Source organism: Monodon monoceros, unplaced genomic scaffold (assembly GCF_005190385.1).
Source record: "Monodon monoceros isolate NGI ecotype Baffin Bay Population unplaced genomic scaffold, NGI_Narwhal_1 Super_Scaffold_2, whole genome shotgun sequence".
Classification (NCBI taxonomy): Eukaryota; Metazoa; Chordata; class Mammalia; order Artiodactyla; family Monodontidae; genus Monodon; species Monodon monoceros.
In genome coordinates this window covers 31560633-31578485 of record NW_021703776.1, presented here as the reverse complement: position 1 = coordinate 31578485, position 17853 = coordinate 31560633, and the positions used below count along the sequence as shown (strand labels likewise).

At 39.0% G+C, this 17853-nt stretch overlaps 1 protein-coding gene across 1 annotated transcript in view; it reads left to right on the top strand.

The window, feature by feature from the left end:
* The window catches only part of DNAH11 (dynein axonemal heavy chain 11), a 315311-nt gene that overhangs the window by 135413 nt on the left and 162045 nt on the right, over positions 1–17853 (top strand). Inside the window, 6 exon segments of the mRNA XM_029233957.1 lie at positions 4365–4503; positions 9434–9526; positions 10962–11156; positions 11983–12060; positions 14550–14686; positions 16646–16796. Coding sequence (XP_029089790.1) covers positions 4365–4503; positions 9434–9526; positions 10962–11156; positions 11983–12060; positions 14550–14686; positions 16646–16796 — 793 coding nt within the window.

The following is a 17853-nucleotide window of genomic DNA, read 5'->3' as shown; positions in this document are numbered from 1 at the left end:
TTCTCTTGTGCCTCTTTGAAGTTAAGCCCTCACATCACTGATGTCCTTTCTGTGACTCGAGGTTAAATCTGCCTTTTCTAGAGTTCCTGTAAACGAAACCCTACCGTATGTACCTGTTTGTGTTGTCTGCTTCCCTTGAACATCGTGGTTTGGGGATTCATCTGAGTTGTCCCGCATTTCACTAGTTCCTTCCTTTTTGTTGCTGACGAGCGTTCTATTGGAGAGACATACTACAATTTATTTATCCATTCACTAGTTGATGGACATTGTTTCCAGTTTGGGCCTGTTATGAATAAAGCTGCTGTGAACATTCATGTACAGTCTTTGTGTGAATATATGTTTTCTTTGGGGTAGATATCTATGAATGGAATTGCTAAGTCACATGGCAGGTGTACGTTTGACTTTATTAGAAGCTGCCAATACGGTTTCCAAGATGGCTGTACCCTTTTACACCCTTACCACCAATGTATGAAAATTTCTGCTGCTCTGCATTCTTGTCAAAACTTGGTATCGTCAGTCTTTTTAGTTTTAGCGAATCTGATAGGTAGTGGTATGTCATTGTGGGTTTAGCTTGCATTTCCACGATGGTAAGTAATGTTGAAAATCTTTACATTTAACTTACCATTCCCGTACCCTCTTTTGTGAAGTGCTGTATTCTGCATACAGTTTCTTTCTTTTTTTTTTTTTTTTTTTTTTTTTTTTTGCCGTACGTGGGCCTCTCACTGTTGCGGCCTCTCCCGTTGCGGAGCACAGGCTCCGGACGCACAGGCTCAGCGGCCTTGGCTCACGGGCCCAGCCACTCCGCGGCATGTGGGATCTTCACGGACCGGGGCACGAACCCGTGTCCCCTGCATCGGCAGGCGGACTCTCAACCACTGCGCCACCAGGGAAGCCCTCTGCATACAGTTTCTTTGTTAAATACACATATTGCAAATATTTTTCTCTCAATTTGTGGCTTGCCTTTTCATTTTCTTAATGGTGCCCGTCAAAGATAAAAGTTTTAAATTCAATAAAATATTATTTATCAGTTTGTTTCATGGTTTTTAAAAATATCCTGTTTAAGAACGCTTGACTCGCCCTAGGTTGCAAAATGTTTCAACTATGTTTCTTTTAGAAGTTTTTTTTTTTAATAGGTTTTATATGGATCCCCCCCTTCTTTTTGTTAATGTGCTAAACGGTACTCATTGATTATTCAAATGCTAAACAATTCTTCAACGTTGTATTCCTGGGATAAGCTCCACTTGGTCAGGAGGTATTATTTTATATGTATTGTTGGATTCAATATGGTACTATTTTGTTGAGGATTTTAAAATTGATGTCATGAGGGACATTGCTCTGTAGTGTGCTTTCTTGTCATATCTTCATCTGGTTTTGGCATCAGGGTAATGCTGACCCCATGAATGACTTGACATACGTTCCCTTCTCTATTTTCTTCAGAGTTTGTGTAGGATTGGTATTATTTACCCCCTAAATATTTGATAGAATTAATCAGTGAAGCCATTCACCCATTTGGGCTTAGATTTTTCTTTGTGGGAATCTTTTTACTGATCAATTAAATTAATAGATACAGAGATTTTCCAGATTTTTTTCTTCAATTAGTTGTGATGATTTGCATCATGTAAGGAATTTCTCTATGTTATCTAAATTGTTGAATTTATTGGCATTAATTTGTTCATAATATTCTCTTATTATCTCTGGTGATGTCCTGAGAGCCATGTCTGGTAAGGGTAATTTGTGTCTTCTCTCCCTTTGTTTCCTTGATGAGCTAGAGGCTTATCAGTTTTACTTTTTAAGAGTTCTTTCGTGTTTACAATATGTGTCTTTGTTCACGGTCTACCTTCAAAATAATATGCTACTTCACATATAATGTAAGAACCTCTGTAGTTTTTAGTGTGATGTCTTTAAATTCTTTTAAGCTTAAAATTTGCTTGTCTGTCCATCTAGATGTTTAAGCATATTTCATTTATATTCTCTTTTAATTTTTATATTATGACTTTTCAAATGTACTTCATCTGTTAAGGGCTTATTTTGATAAGTAGCATGAAATGAGTATTTAAACAGAATTCTTTTCTGTTATAGTCAATTATTCTAGCAGCTTTTAGTGAACATCTTCCTTTCCTCATAAAATAGCTTTCTCTCTAGCATAGCAATTTTATAATGTCCATTTTCCTTGAAAAAAACATTCTAGAGAATAACTATCCTAGAAATAAATGTAATGATTATAGAATATTTTCATTTGAAAATTGTACATCTCTGCAGTACTTTTACATTTGTATACGGTTCATCTTGCATCAATACATGTTTTCATTTGGGTCTTAAAATTGGGAATTATTTTGTGAAGTTTTCATAAATTTGGTTTAAGCAAGTGCAGACTCATTTGTGTATGGGGGTCAGGACTGGTGTCAGCAAAGTTTGAAGGACAACTGGGTGATGAAAGTAGTGTTCATGAGCGGAAGCAGCATGCCTGAGCCTTGAGAGTATCATGACCCCCACCACGTGGCCTCAGCTGTGTGCTTGTACTGCTCAGGACCTTAGTCTGCACCTCAGTACAGTACAGATAAGAAGAGTAGCACATCAAAGAGTTGAGAGAACTGAGTGAGAGTGCCTGAAAAGCTTTTAGCATCCCTTATGGTATGAAGAATACTCATTGAATATCAGTTGTCAGTGTTAGTGGAAGTACCAGTGAAGTAAATATGCTAGCCTCTTCCCTCCCCTATTTACATAAAAAACTGTGGGAAAAAACATGAGGCTACTTTAGGTAGAAGCAGTGAATAACATAGATCCAGAGACTCAGGAATGTTTAGGATGAAAAATTAGATAGGCTTGCAGTAGACTGTAATAATATTTACAAAAAACAGATGGGTAAATATTACTGGAAAAGTCTAAAATGACAGGCTTATTTACTCTGGCTCCTTCTTTGCACTGGACTTCAGTTGAGTGGAATTTTTTCAAAGGTTGCTTTTTTTTTTTTTTTTTTTTTTTTGCGTTACGCGGGCCTCTCACTGTTTGTGGCCTCTCGCATTGCGGAGCACAGGCTCCGGGCGCGCAGGCCCAGCGGCCATGGCTCATGGGCCCAGCCGCTCCGCGGCATGTGGGATCTTCCCAGACCGGGACATGAACCCGTGTCCCTTGCATCGGCAGGCGGACTCTCAACTGCGCCACCAGGGAAGCCCTCAAATGTTGCTTTTAATGGTAATTGTCCTGCGAGAACTTTTTGGAAGTCTTCCTCCAAAAGGAAGGGAATTTGAAAGTTATGTTTTCATAAATTTTCAGCTTAAAAGCTGGCCACAGGCAGTGTTGGAGATGGCTGGTATGAGCTTGAAAGCGCTGATGGTTAACTTTTTGTTGCTGTTGTTGTTTAATTTTTTAAATTTATTAATTTATTTGTTTATGGCTGTGCTGGGTCTTCATTGCTGCACGTGGGCTTTCTCTAGTTGCGACGAGTGGGAGCTACTCTTCACTGCGGTATGTGGGCTTCTCATCGCAGTGGCTTCTCTCGTTGTGGAGCATGGACTCTAGGCGTGCAGCCTTCAGTAGTTGTGGCACTCAGGCTCTGTAGCTCTGGCAATGGGCTTAGTTGCTCCACAGCATGTGGGATCTTCCCGGACCAGGGCTCGAACCCGTGTCCCCTGCATTGGCAGGCGGATTCTTAACCACTGCGCCACCAGGGAAGCCCAGGAGCTGATGGTTAACTTTTCATGAATTTTGTGAGGTGGCTGTAAAGCACAGGTACTAATAAAAAAACAAATTATATAAACTTTTGATTAACATCTATTAAAGACAAAGGTGATAAGCATTCAAACTCATGATTTCCTAATTAGTTTATCAACACTTGCGCTCTTAGGGTACTTGTGTCTGTTGTGTCTGTATGGTGGTGTACAACCTCACATCTCGTGCCAGCTGCAAGTTTAGTGATACCGTGTTGGTAGATTGAAATCAGCCACGGTGGAGGTACTGATTCCATGGAAGTCAGCAAACACTATTTTTTGGAGAGCCGGTTGTTAACTGTTCACCAGCACAGCGCTGGCCACAAATAAAGGCTGGCCTCTAAGCACAAAACATCACTCATCTTTGTGCAGTGACAACTTAAAATGGAAGTTTACCGATTGTACCCACAGATTTCCCTTCAGCTCCTACACCCGTGCTTATGCCATTTGCATATTTTCCACCTTTTTCTATGTGTCTAGTAACTCCTGGGCATTTTTTAGTTGAAGTGAAGGGTCTTGTTAGCTATGATTGACAGAGGTAATTGTGACCTGCTTGGGAATGGTTAGAATGTTGGTACACATTAATCACTGGGTTTCAGCCATTTGTACTTATTACCTTATTGCATTTTAAAACAAAATTTCATATTTACTTTGTAGACCCTGTGCCATGGTGGCCCCTGACATCGAGCTAATCTGTGAAATCCTGTTAGTTGCTGAAGGTTTTGTGGATGCACGCTCACTAGCCCGCAAGTTTATTACATTGTACACGCTCTGCAAGGAGCTCCTGTCCAAGCAGGTGAGGGGTATTATGTTACTTTTTCTGGGTTTTTACACCCCATTAGAACAGCTTCTGAAGTATGGACACTGGGTAATTTATCGCTCAAATTACGGTTAGACATTTAGGAGTAGTTTTATATTTTTCCCAAAATTTTGAAAATCTGAATTTTACAATTCTTCATTTTTTTTTGAAATTAAAATAAGACTAATAAGAACCTGTATAAAAAAAATAAATAAAATTCAAAAACAAAGAACAAAAAAAATAATATACTCCTTGTGCTAAAAAGGATATGGCTTTAGTCCCTAAGTGCCTCAATTTCCTCATCTTCAACTTGGAGCCAGTAATGGAGAGCACATATAAAGGTTGTTAAAAAAAAAAAACTTGAGACATTTTAAGTTGAAGGGTTTATTTGTACTTAATACAGCTTTTATCAGTGGGCTATGTGATTTTCTTTAAATGTTATCAGTGCTGTAATTAGATATGAATTTTATGATGCCTCCCTTTCCTGGTGGGAATATTATTTTCCAGGGAAAGATGGCGGGAGTGTTCATAAGAGCCAGGGAAAGCTGATTTTCTGAAAAACGCTTGAGAAATGCTAAATGAAAGATTTTCTCGTTTTGTTGGTAATTCTTTATTTGAAGGTAGACTTGGCTTTTTTGTTTGTGTTTATTTTTGCTCTACAATTCCTTTGTTTCTGAAATGGGACAAATTAATAAATGCATTACTCTCCAGTTACTACCTTCTTGCTGTTTCGTTGAAGCTGCTGGTGGGCCACAAAAATGCCATCTGTATCAGCATCACTGTTTTTAAATTTAGCTTTTTGGTCACCTTTGACTTCATTCTTTTGGTGACCTCTTGTTAATTCCTGGTGACATTATTTTGCAGTTGTTCCAGGATGAAGGATGAAAGTATTAAAATATCACAGCTAGAACCACTCAGTTACCTGTACTGCCAGATGTACTCATTTTAAATTACCCTTTGTTGGGGTGAAATTTGGAATCTGAGAGGCAAATTCATATTGTCATTTTAACAACTGTGAATTTATATTCTGGGGTAAAACATATCGAATTTGATAATGTGGAAAAATGCTTGTGACAATGTTATATGCAAAAAACAGCACAGCGAACTGTCGATGTGATCTACAATTTGCGTGTGTTTTATTCAGTACATTTTATATTACACTGTGTGTTTTTATATACATATTAAGTGACTGGAAAATGCATTGTGATTTTTAACATTTGTTTCTGGGTACTAAGATTGTGAGTATTTAAAATTTTTTTCCTATTCTTGTTTGTGATATTTTATTTTTTTTCAATGAGCCCCTTTTAATTTTATAATGGGAAAACGTCAGAAGAAAAAAGTGTTACCGGACCCAGGATACATGGAGTTGCAACCATACCCCATTCCCAGTACTAATACTTAAACACATTTAGTAAGCATTTACTGTATTCAAGTAATATAGTTATTGCTGACAACGATGAACGGGGTAAACACAGAACAAATGAAGCAAACACTTAGATTTCTGACTTCAAAGAACCTGTGTAGGAGATTTAGTTTACATGCAATAAAAATTAGAAGGAAATGGAGGATGAAAAAATTATCATAGTTTGAAGGAGGAAAGAAACCAACATTTGCTGAACAGGCACCATGTGTTAGCTTTTTATCTTGACAAAAATACTATGAATTTGGTCTTATTTGTTCCATTTTACAGGTGAGGAAACTGAGTAAATAACCTATCCAAAGTTCCCAACTAATAAGTGGTAGGAGCAAGATTTAAATCCAGTCCTTTCTAACCCTTTCTAGGACATCTGTAACCACTTACAGGAGGGAGAGGGTGCGAGGGGTAGACTAGTTGAGGAAAGGGCTCTCCAACTCAACAGCAGTGTCAGAGATGAGATGAGGGGAAAGAAATTTGTCCCGGACAGAAAAGCTGAGTTAGGAACACAGTCCAGTGATAGTTTTCTAAGCTGTAGGAATGGATTTGAGAAGAATCAGTGGACATCTTTGACCAAAGGAATAACCTGATGAAAATGGTGAAGATTATGTTAGCAGTTGTTTGCGCTGTTTAAATGTTTAGGAGTGTCATCAAGTCGTCTTTTTGTTTTTGTTTTTTTAATTGAAGTATAGTTGATTAACAATGCTGTGTTAGTTTCTGGTGTACAGAAAAGTGATTGTTATATACACACACATACATATATAATCTTTTTCTTTTTTTTTTTTTTTTTTTTTTTGCGGTACGCGGGCCTCTCGCTGTTGTGGCCTCTCCCGTTGCGGAGCACAGGCTCCGGATGCGCAGGCTCAGCGGCCATGGCTCACGGGCCCAGCCGCTCCGCGGCATGTGGGATCTTCCCGGACCAGGGCGCGAACCCGTGTCCCCTGCATTGGCAGGCGGACTCTCAACCACTGTACCACCAGGGAAGCCCCATATATAATCTTTTTCATATTCTTTTCCCTTATTGGTTATTACAAGATATTGAATATAGTTCCCTGTGCTATACAGTAGGACCTTGTTGTTTATCTGTTTAATATATGGTAGTTTGTATTTGCTAATCCCAAACTCCAAATTTATCCCTCTCCACCTCCTTTTCCCCTTTGGTAACCATAAGTTTGTCTTCTATGTCTGTAAGTCTGTTTCTGTTTTATAAATAAGTTTATTTGTGTCATATTTTAGATTGCACATATAAGTGATACCCTGTGATATTTGTCTTTCTCTTTCTGACTTCACTTAGAGTGATAATCTCTAGGTCCATTCATGGTGCTGCAAATGACATTATGCCATTCTTTTTTATGGCTGAGTAGTATTCCATTGTATATATGTACCACATCTTCTTTATCCATTTGTCTGTCGATGGACATTTGGGTTGCTTCCGTGACTTGGCTATTGTAAATAGTGCTGCAATGAACATTGGGGTGTATGTGTCTTTTTGTACATCCTCTCCTTTAATAGTGTTACTGTGATGACTTAGCCCCTCCCCAATCTCCCTGGCCTCCTCTTTCCCCTCTGTTTCCCTCCTCTCAAGCCCTAGTCTTCTTTGTATATCAGTGGCTTTCAAATGATTTTTAACATGACCCACAGTAAAAAATACCTTTCTGTTGAGAGTCAGTATACACATACATGCATATACACATACATGCATACACACACGCACCCAAGCACCACTGAAACAAAAATCTTCACCAAACACTTCTTACCCTTATTTGCAGTGCACCCTGGTATTTTTCATTCCATTCTGTTCTATTTTAGTACCAACAAAATGATGGTTAAGACACACTAAATTGATTTTATTATCTATTAATGTACTGAAAAGCATATACATTTACATGTGTTGCTTCACTACTTACAAAGCATTAACTCATTTTACTTCAGCAACCTTGTGAAGTGGGTGGATACTTTAATCTACCTTTTTAGAGATGATGGTAGTAAGGATTGGAGAGGTTAAGTGACTTTCCCACACGCACAGGTGGGAGATATTGAGAGAAGGGTTGTTACTATGTGGATTGTGGACAGAAGACAAAGGAGAGAAGATGGGTTACATACAGTCAGTCAGCTAATAGAGTGTATCTTTCCTGAGCCTCCTGCCCTGTGCTGTGTGCTGTGTGCTGTGCACTGTGCTAGGACCTAGAAGGCAAAAAATCAGCATGGGGTCTATGCTCCAGGAGCTCGGAGCCTGTGAAGGAATCTCGTGTAGGGGTAATATGGAAGTCTCGAAGAGGTATTGGTTTAATCACTGAACTTTTTTTTTTTAATTTTTATTGGGGTGTAGTTGATTTATAATGTTGTGTTAGTTTCAAGTGTACAGCAAAGTGAACCTGTCATACATATACACATATCCTCTCTTTTTTGGATTCTTTCCCATATAGACCATTACAGAGTACTGGGCAGAGTTCCTTGTGCTATACAGTAGGTCCTTATTAGTTATCTATTTTATATACAGTAGTGTGTATATATCAATCCCAATCTCCCAATTTATCCCTCCCCCGGTTACCCCCTGGTAACCATAAGTTTGTTTTCTACATCTGTGACTCTGTTTATGTTTTGTAGATAAGTTCATTTGTACCCCTTTTTGTAGATTCCACTTCTTAATCACTCAGATGCTCCAGCCTGGATGTTGGCACTTAATACAGTCAAAACTGGATTATTAAAGTTCAGTGATTATTTTCTACATCTGTAACTCTATTTCTGTTTTGTAGATAAGTTCATTTGTACCCTTTTTAGATTCCACACATAAGCAATATCATATGATATCATTACCAGGGGGTAAGGGGTGTGGGGGAGGGATCAACTGGGAGATTGGGATTGACATATACACACTACTATATATAAAATAGATGACTAATAAGGACCTACTGTATAGCACAGGCAACTCTACTCGATACTCTGTAATGATCTGTATGGGAAAAGAATCTAAAAAAGAGTGGATGTATGTATATGTATAACTGATTCACTTTGCTGTACACCTAAAACTAATACAACATTGTAAATCAACTATACTCCAAAAAAAATTAAAAATAAAATTTAAAAAAAAGAGTAATGAGGGAAGTTAGAGATGCAGGGCTGGGAATGGGTGGAATAGCAGGGCTGCCGGTAGAAAACGAGGAGTGTGCTTGTGGTTGGAAGTGAAAACACTGGAATAATTGAACCCCTGAGTTAGCAGCTTACTGAGAGAACAGAGGGAGGAAGGCGAATGGAGCCTTGGGCAAATACTGCAACTAAACGCTATGGAAAGAAGAGATTTGCTGACAGAGGTGGAGAATCAGGCAAAAGAAGCAGGACGCTGAAGGGACACGGTTTTTGCAATTTCAAGGAGGGGAAAAGAATATTGTTTTACATCATTAAGACACATATTTATCTGAACTCTTTTTTTTAGCTTTTGGCTTTTACTTCTGGAATGAGAATCTGATTCCCTCATAAAATCTTTGAAAAAATGTATCTGTGTTTTGATTTTAGGATCATTATGATTGGGGACTTCGTGCTATTAAATCTGTCTTGGTTGTAGCTGGCTCCCTGAAACGAGGAGATAAAAATAGACCTGAAGATCAGGTACTGCAATGCTAATATGATTTTGTCAAGTGAAGAGCTTAATGGCTTTGTACAAATAAAAGTATATATATCTGGATGGTGGGTCATACATAGCATGACTTTTTAAAAAGCATCACATCCATTTTTAATACAGGATATTTTGAGGACTGGCATTTCTTATGTTATAAAAGACCACAAGTATTCTTGAGTAAAAGGATATGAATATATGAAAGAAAATGTGATTTTGTAAGTGCTTCTGGAATATCAGCCACAAAAAATATTTTGGCAATCATAAATAATTCAGTAATCAATGTTTGATTTTCTCTGAGGAACATTTAGAAAATCTGATTGAGTTGGGATATTAATCCTGAAAAAGTCCATGAAGACATAATCTAATGGAAGAAAGTATGTCCATTTCATGGGTTGTGAGATGAGTTTAAAGAAAGCAACAGGGGGGATGCTCACCTAACACCAATGATATATCTAGTTGGTTATTTAGAGCTACTAGGGGAATGTTCCACTATCCTTCGTGGGGAAAAACAATAACACCCACATCGTGCATTTTCCTCTGTTAAACAAGTAGTGAGAGTAATGGATATACAGCCTGTGTGAAGATGCAGTATGGCTTGAGATTTTGAAAAAGGTCTATTCCTGTGAGTTTCTTTACATGTTAAGGGATATTTATCATGTGATTTTCTACTTCTCTTTTCCAACCTTTCTCCCTCTTCCTCTTGAGTCACAATTCATGATTGGGTCAAGATTTCATACATTTACCTCTTTCTGTAAAAGTCATTCTGATGTTCAAGTTACTGCTTTTAAAATCTAAAGGCCTCTTTGGTTTTCAGCCAAAATAGAAGAAAAACCGAAACTAAAAATGGGTTGAGTTTATCATTCTGAGATTCTTAGAGTAGTTTGGACAAAACGGTCTCATGGCCTTGGTTAATTTACATCCTGGAGTTTGAAGATTACAGAGAGAAGTACCTCAGACCCTTTCTTTTTTTTTTTTTTTTTTTTGGCGGTGCGCGGGCCTCTCACTGCTGTTGCCTCTCCCGTTGCGGAGCACAGGCTCAGCGGCCATGGCTCACGGGCCCAGCTGCTTCGCAGCATGTGGGATCTTCCCGGACCGGGGCACGAACCCGCGTCCCCTGCATCGGCAGGCGGACCCTCAACCACTGCGCCACCAGGGAAGCCCCCTCAGACACTTTCTTAAGATCAAAACATTATCCAGGGAGGAACGGGGCCTCTTTGTTGGTTTTAGTCTGAGATTATCCATGGTATCAGCAGAGCTTTCTGCTGTTCTGATATATGACCTTGTAAGCAGTTACCCTCCCTGTAGATAGAATGCCATTCTAATAGAGAACAGTGTCTATCTCATGATTACATCTTTAGCTGTTTAGGTGTTTGTTAGACCTTGTATTGGCTTTTTTAATGAAACGTTTTCTCTTTTCCTTTCTAGGTACTCATGAGAGCATTAAGGGACTTCAATATGCCTAAAATAGTGACTGATGACATCCCTGTGTTTTTGGGCCTGGTTGGTGACCTGTTTCCAGCCCTGGATGTGCCCCGGAGGAGAGTGCCCCACTTTGAACAGATGGTCAGGCAGTCCACCATGGAGCTCCGCCTGCAGCCCGAGGAAAGCTTCATCCTCAAAGTAAAAGGATCAGTTCCTTGTCATGGCAGCCCTTGGGAGGTGCATTGACAATAACTGTGGTTAAGTGATACTCAGCCAAAACATTAACTTACATATTACACTGACCTTAAGAGGCCCTTAATATATACATCAAAGCATTCTAATATAGTTCCATTCTGTGAGAAGGTGAAAACACAGAGAGGGTAAGTCATGGTTTTCAATGTAAGCAGACTTTTCATTAGTTTATAAAACTCCTTGGTTCTTCTCGGTGGTGTGCACCAAAAATTAATTTTGCTTTCTTTTCTCTCCATCTTAGAGAAAGTTGGAAATAAAGTCATTAGCACATGCTTGTAATGGGGGAGAAACATATGATATCACCTGAATTATCAAAGGCTTGTGCATATACTCACTCGTCTGGGGTGTAGTGAATACATGGATGTTAAAATACATACAGATTATCTGTTATAGATATTTCAAAGGATGTAAGTCGTTAGTCAGTTGTAGATGATGTTGGCCGTATGCTGTTTCTGGTCCCACTTCATGAAGAGTCATTGATTTTTGTAACTAACCCCTGCCATGTACCAAGTACCTCTGTACTTCACTTCTGCCTGTGTCACTGACTCAGCAAGTAATGGTTTTTCTTCATCCTCATCCCCGTACTCTACGTTGAGAGATCTGGGAGCAACTGTACTTTGCACTTGTCATCTTTTCTAACTTTCCAGGAATGTAATGCTGTCAGTGGGAGCTGACTCAAGTTGTAAGGAAAGAACTGGGTGAAAATGGGCAGATTTTTTTTTTAATCACAAACTCATTAAAGGAAACTAGTGTGTGGTTGTTTGGTCTGCAGGTTGTCCAGCTTGAGGAGCTGTTGGCCTTGCGACACTCTGTCTTTGTCGTTGGAAGTGCAGGCACAGGAAAGAGCAAGGTATAGTAAACGCCTGTTAGCTTTCAGCCGTGAAATGAACAAAATTGCGTAGGGTGGGAGACCTACATTCACTTCCATTTGAGAGTTCCCTTCAGTGAAGTTGCTCATAATTTTGAGTTAGGATCTGAGACTTTAACATTGCTATTTGATCAGTTGAAACCCTTTCTTTATACCGGGAGCAGGGAGAGAGGAGCTAGTAGAACATTGCGTTCAAGTAAGTAAACTGAGGGAAGATTGGGCTTTCCACGTGAGATAGCATCCTATTCGCTAACTTAGATGTGTGCCATCCTGCTCTATTCATCTTTCGATAATGTACCTGAATTCTTTTATCCAAAGTAAACATATTGAGAGACTCTAGAGTAAGATGCCTGGCTTATAGGATTGGTGTGGCCCTACCCACATTGACCAAAACTATTTTCTTATATTTCCCAAGTTATCCTAGTGTCTCCTCCCCATATCATTAAGAAAAACCCAAATAGTTTTCTTCAATACTCCCCCAGAAATATAGCCCTCTATAGGGCCAAAACAAAACTTGAAAAGAAAGGGAGGAAGTAAAAACCACATACTTATTATGTACTCTGCTAGGTGCATTATGTGTGATTTACTCTGCACAACGATGATAGGCCATGGGTGTTATTATCCCCATTTTTAGTTCACTGCTTAATTTTGTTTGGTCTTACTGACAGTCCTGGCAACATCCTTCTTTTCTTGCTTGGCAGACAGTATAATGCAGAACCGCATGCAGTTTAACTGAGGGTGTTTGGGTATAAACATATTTAGTAACCAGCAACTAAAAATAAGCAGAGTGGGCATATGAGACTCTAGAGCATGGGTGTCTAGAACTTGCCAGTATTTAGGTCAGAACCCAAAGTGGAATACGTGTAAAAGGAAGCCCTGTATAGGGCTTTTTCTACTGAAAAATGTGATCCTTGAAATAGTAAAGTAGATTACTGATAGACCTGTAATTATTTTGTTAAAAGTAAGTTTCAGATGTGAGCCATGGTGCAAGGAAGGCTAAAATTAAATTCTATCATTTTCAGTAGATTAATGGTTTCTAAAAACAGAAGCTTAATATTTCTAAGACATTCAATTTCTTTCATCTAGTCTTCATTGATTCCGTCCTGTTCAACCTTTGCTTAAGCTTATAGAACTAGAGCACCAAAGCTTGGGCCATGTTATCTAGCAACTGGTTATTCTAAAGTATTTGGCAACGGTTTATCAGTCCTTTAAACCCCTGTGAGAGGAGATCAGGATGATAATATCTAAAATAAAAGCCATGGCTTTTCAGAGAAAGCAGAAAGGATAGTTGGGCACATATTTGGGTTAAGGTGTCAATTAATTAACTACACATGTATTAAGCACCTATCCTGAGAATTCTTTTTATTTAATTTTTTACTTTTTAAATTTTTTATTTATTTATTTTTTAATTTTTTTGCTGTATGCGGGCCTCTCACTGTTGTGGCCTCTCCCTCAGCAGAGCACAGGCTCTGGACGCGCGGGCCCAGCGGCCATGGCCCACGGGCCCAGCCACTCCGCGGCACGTGGGATCCTCCCAGACTGGGGCACGAACCCACACCCCCTGCATCGGCAGGCGGACCCCCAACCACTGCGCCACCAGGGAAGCCCTATTTTTTATTTTTATTTCCTTATTGGCCACGCTGTGTGGCATGCAGGATCTTAGTTCCCCAACCAGGGATAGAACCCGTGCCCCTGCAGTGGAAGCACAGAGTCTTAACCACTGGACCCTCCAGAGAGGACCTATCCTGTGAATTCTTATCACCAAGCCTTCTTTTCCTCAATTACCTAGAACAGGGCTTCTCAACCTCAGCACTATTGACATCTGTACAGGATACTCTTTGTCCTGGGGGCTGGTCTTTCATTGCAGGATGTTGAGCAGCATCCCTGGCCTCTGCCCACGAGATGCCCGGTAGCACGTCCTCTTCCCCCAAGTCAAGATGATCTCCTCCTGAGAACTGTTGTTCTAGGTCGCTAGGTATCAAAGCATGTCTAGACCAGCATCCTAGGCATCACCTGGGACCTTCTTAGAACTCAAACCAGTCATTCTCAAGAGCTGCTAAATTAGAAACTCTGAGATCGGGTCCATTAGTCTGTTTTAATACCCTCTAAGCACTTTGGATGCAGGCTAAATTTTAAGAGCAATCTAAATAATACAGGCAGAGTGGATTTTAATAACATGTACAGGAGCACATTTACGTATAGTCCTTTACTTTGCACACATGGTTAAAAATCTCTGTTGATAGTGACTTTCTCTTGACAGAATCAGGTGAACTGATCCTCAGGGATTGTGGGATTAAATTTTTCAAGATGTGAATGAAAATGTGCACATGTAAATTTTTTCCCATTCTCAATATACACAGAATATCTAGGAACATATAATACCTAAGGAAAACTCTTCAGAAATCTTTTGCTTCCCATTTGGCTTACATTAGTATTAATTTTCTTAGCGTTTTTCCTTCTTTCTTTTTCAGGTTTTGAGAACACTGAACCGAACATATGTTAACATGAAACAGAAACCCATTTGGAATGACTTAAACCCCAAAGCTGTGACAACAGATGAACTCTTTGGTTTCATACATCATGCTACCCGAGAATGGAAAGATGGCAAGTAGTATTTCCCCTTTTGAAGTGCTAAATTTTTCTTTTTTTTTTTTTAATCCAGAAAATCATTTCTCAGTTCAAGCCAATTTTAGTCATGGTTGTAGATTTACTGTTTATGGGTTGGCGTTATTGGAAATACAGCAGCTCACAACAGCATTTATAACCTATAAATTAAAACTAGATTTGATTAAGTGGTCGATTAGCATTCAGCAGGTTTGTGCTCAGAGCTGTGTATTTTATCCCCCATCAATTATGTCAGGGCTCCCTGTAAACCAGCAGAGAAGTCAACACAGATGCCTCAGGGAACATTTATAAAGTACCTGATACAAGATACTGAGTTTCAGGCATGTGCTATTCTAGGTGCCAGGGCAAAAGTCAGTGGGACATGTTTCTTGCCCTGAAAGCTTTTGTGGACAAGCAGATTCCTTTGTTAAAATCACTTGTAACATTCTCATTTCTGTAAATGCACTAATCTAGACATCATCCTTGAGTCCTTTCCCACATTTACACCATACATTTAACCTCCCAGCAAATCCTATAGGCCTTACTTACCCTTAACATACGTATTGTATTCCAGTACTTCTCACCTTCTCTGCAGCTCCCACATGAGTCCAAGCCACCAGCATCTCTTGCCTGCATTTGCGGTGTCGCACCTCACGGGTCTCCGTTAATTCGTTTTCCATGCAGCAGACAGAAGGCGGTCTTCAGAATATTAGTTCTCTGCTTGCGGTTTCCAGTGTGTTTCATCACCGTTAGAATCCAACCTTTATCCAAGGCCTACGAGGTTCTATGTGATTGAGTCCCTCTTCCCCATCTCTGATCTCATTTCCTGTTCTCTGCCTTTCACTTACACATACACTCGGGCATCCTTGCTCTTCTCTGAACCCGCCAAGCATCTTCCTGTCACGGGCCTTTGCACTTGGTATTCCCGCCATCTGCAACACTGGAGATACCTGCATGGCTTGCTCCCTTATGTTACTAGAATGTCTGGTCAGACATCGCATCAGAGAAGGCTTCCCTGATGACCCTATCAAAGGAGCAGAGCTCGTCATTCTCCATCCTAGTATCATGTACACCCTGCTTCCTTAATCTGTGGGACAGTCAAAATTTGCTCTCTTAGGCTTTCTTTTTTTATTTTAAGGACTGTGGCAGGAAGGGAATAATATCTGTTTATGCTGAAAATATGTAGAAGTCTTTCAAATTAGTGTCCATTAGAACAGGTTGCTGGCTTTTTTATGAATTATGGTAGCAGGTTCTACTATAGACTATCACTTATCTTTGCACAAAATCCTTCACAGAGGAAACAAAACCTTCCACATACCTGCCTCAAAACAGTTTTTTTCACCATAGTATTATATACTTGAGTTTTGAACAGTCAGCAGCTATTAACTGTGCCATGAAACACGCATAATACTTAGCAAAAAGGACTCTGGATTTTAAATGTTTCTATCTTTACATCTTGTGAGATAATGATAACTTATTATAATGCCAGTGAACACATTTCCCAAAGAAATGTATCGCACTTCTGAATACTTTAGCTTTATAATGATCTCTCTCGAATAATGTTATAGAAAAATAGAGAAAGGTGGAATAAATTAATACTTGACCTAAAATAGATACTGAATATATGTGCATGAAAAAGGTTAATATTTGCATTTGGTGTAAGTTTTGAGTTTCATGTACGTCACCTGCTATAAATCTCCACAGGTGTTTTTCAAGGAAGGTACTATCATCTTTATTTGACATTTGGGGTTGCTCAGTCTGAGAAGTTAAGGAACCTTCTCATGGAAGTAAAACTTGTCCTTTGGTCTAGATCTCAGGGATAGCTCAAAAAGTAGTGCTGTTTGCCCACCTGAAAGAGGTGACAAACTTATAGCAAATTTACTTACTGAATAAAAGAGCTTCCAGTACAAATAAGACAAATTTATTTTAGAAGTAAATAGCACTCAACTCCATTATACATTAGGATTGCTGACTCTTAACTTATAGGTCTATTCTCATCCATTCTGCGAGAACAAGCAAATCTTAGGCATGATGGACCAAAATGGATAGTGCTGGATGGCGATATTGATCCCATGTGGATTGAATCACTAAATACTGTCATGGACGATAACAAGGTGAGTAATACCTCAGTGCTAAACCTTAAATGTAACACCTGGAGTGTACTGAGTTCCATTCACTTGTTGACTTTAATACCAGTTTCAGGCATTAACCTGATATTCTTTATGTAATTACCACTTTGATGTGGCACCTTCCTGGTAATTCTCTTAATTTCACTGTTAAAGAATTTAAGGGAATACATTTTTTCTTGTCTATAAATTTAACCATCTTTAAAGAGAGATATGTATCCAAGGATTTAGTTCATCCAATCTTACCATTTTCTAAGAGCTAGGTGTAAATTATTATTATATCTTCTCTTTAAGTATGGACTACTTGGATAATAAAAGAATGAGTTTGTGCCCTATGTTAATTGGCTAAATTTAGCTCTTGAAATTAAGTAGTTCCTATGACTACAGATTTGAGTATGCATTCCTAAGCATTTTGCCGTGGTTAATCTAGAATTTCCAGCAAAAATAAAAGGTGAAGATACAGGTCTTTGAGACACCTTTGAAGCAACCCAAGGTCTACTGTTAGGGTCAGGAGAAAGAAGTCATTAATTGTCATTGCTATAGAATAGTAGTAGTAACCCCCTTAACCTAAGAGTAATTACTGTTTTCTGAACCAAGACATTGTCTATCATAAAATACAGGTCTAAGATCTTTATACTTGCATGAGTTTCTACAGGACAATTTAAAATTGTGATAGTTCAGACTCTAAATAAAGTTTATTTCTTATGGCATTCAGGCCTTTTTATGTAATCAACTCTTAAAACAAGGGTCTTATATTTAGTAATAATTACCACAGTTATTTAAAGGTTGGCATGAGTGAGTCCATGTTGCTGAGTTTGTTCCTCAGGGGTTAGCGAGCTCCCCTGAGGATGAACCGAGATCTTTATTCAGACTGCATTTCATTGTTTGTTTGTTTTTTATTTGTTTTTGTAACAAACAACATTTTTTAAATGGAAGGATAGTTGAGTTACAATGTTGTGTTAATGACTGCTGTACAGCAAAGTGGGTCAGTTATGCATACACACACACACACACACACACACACACACACACACACACACACACA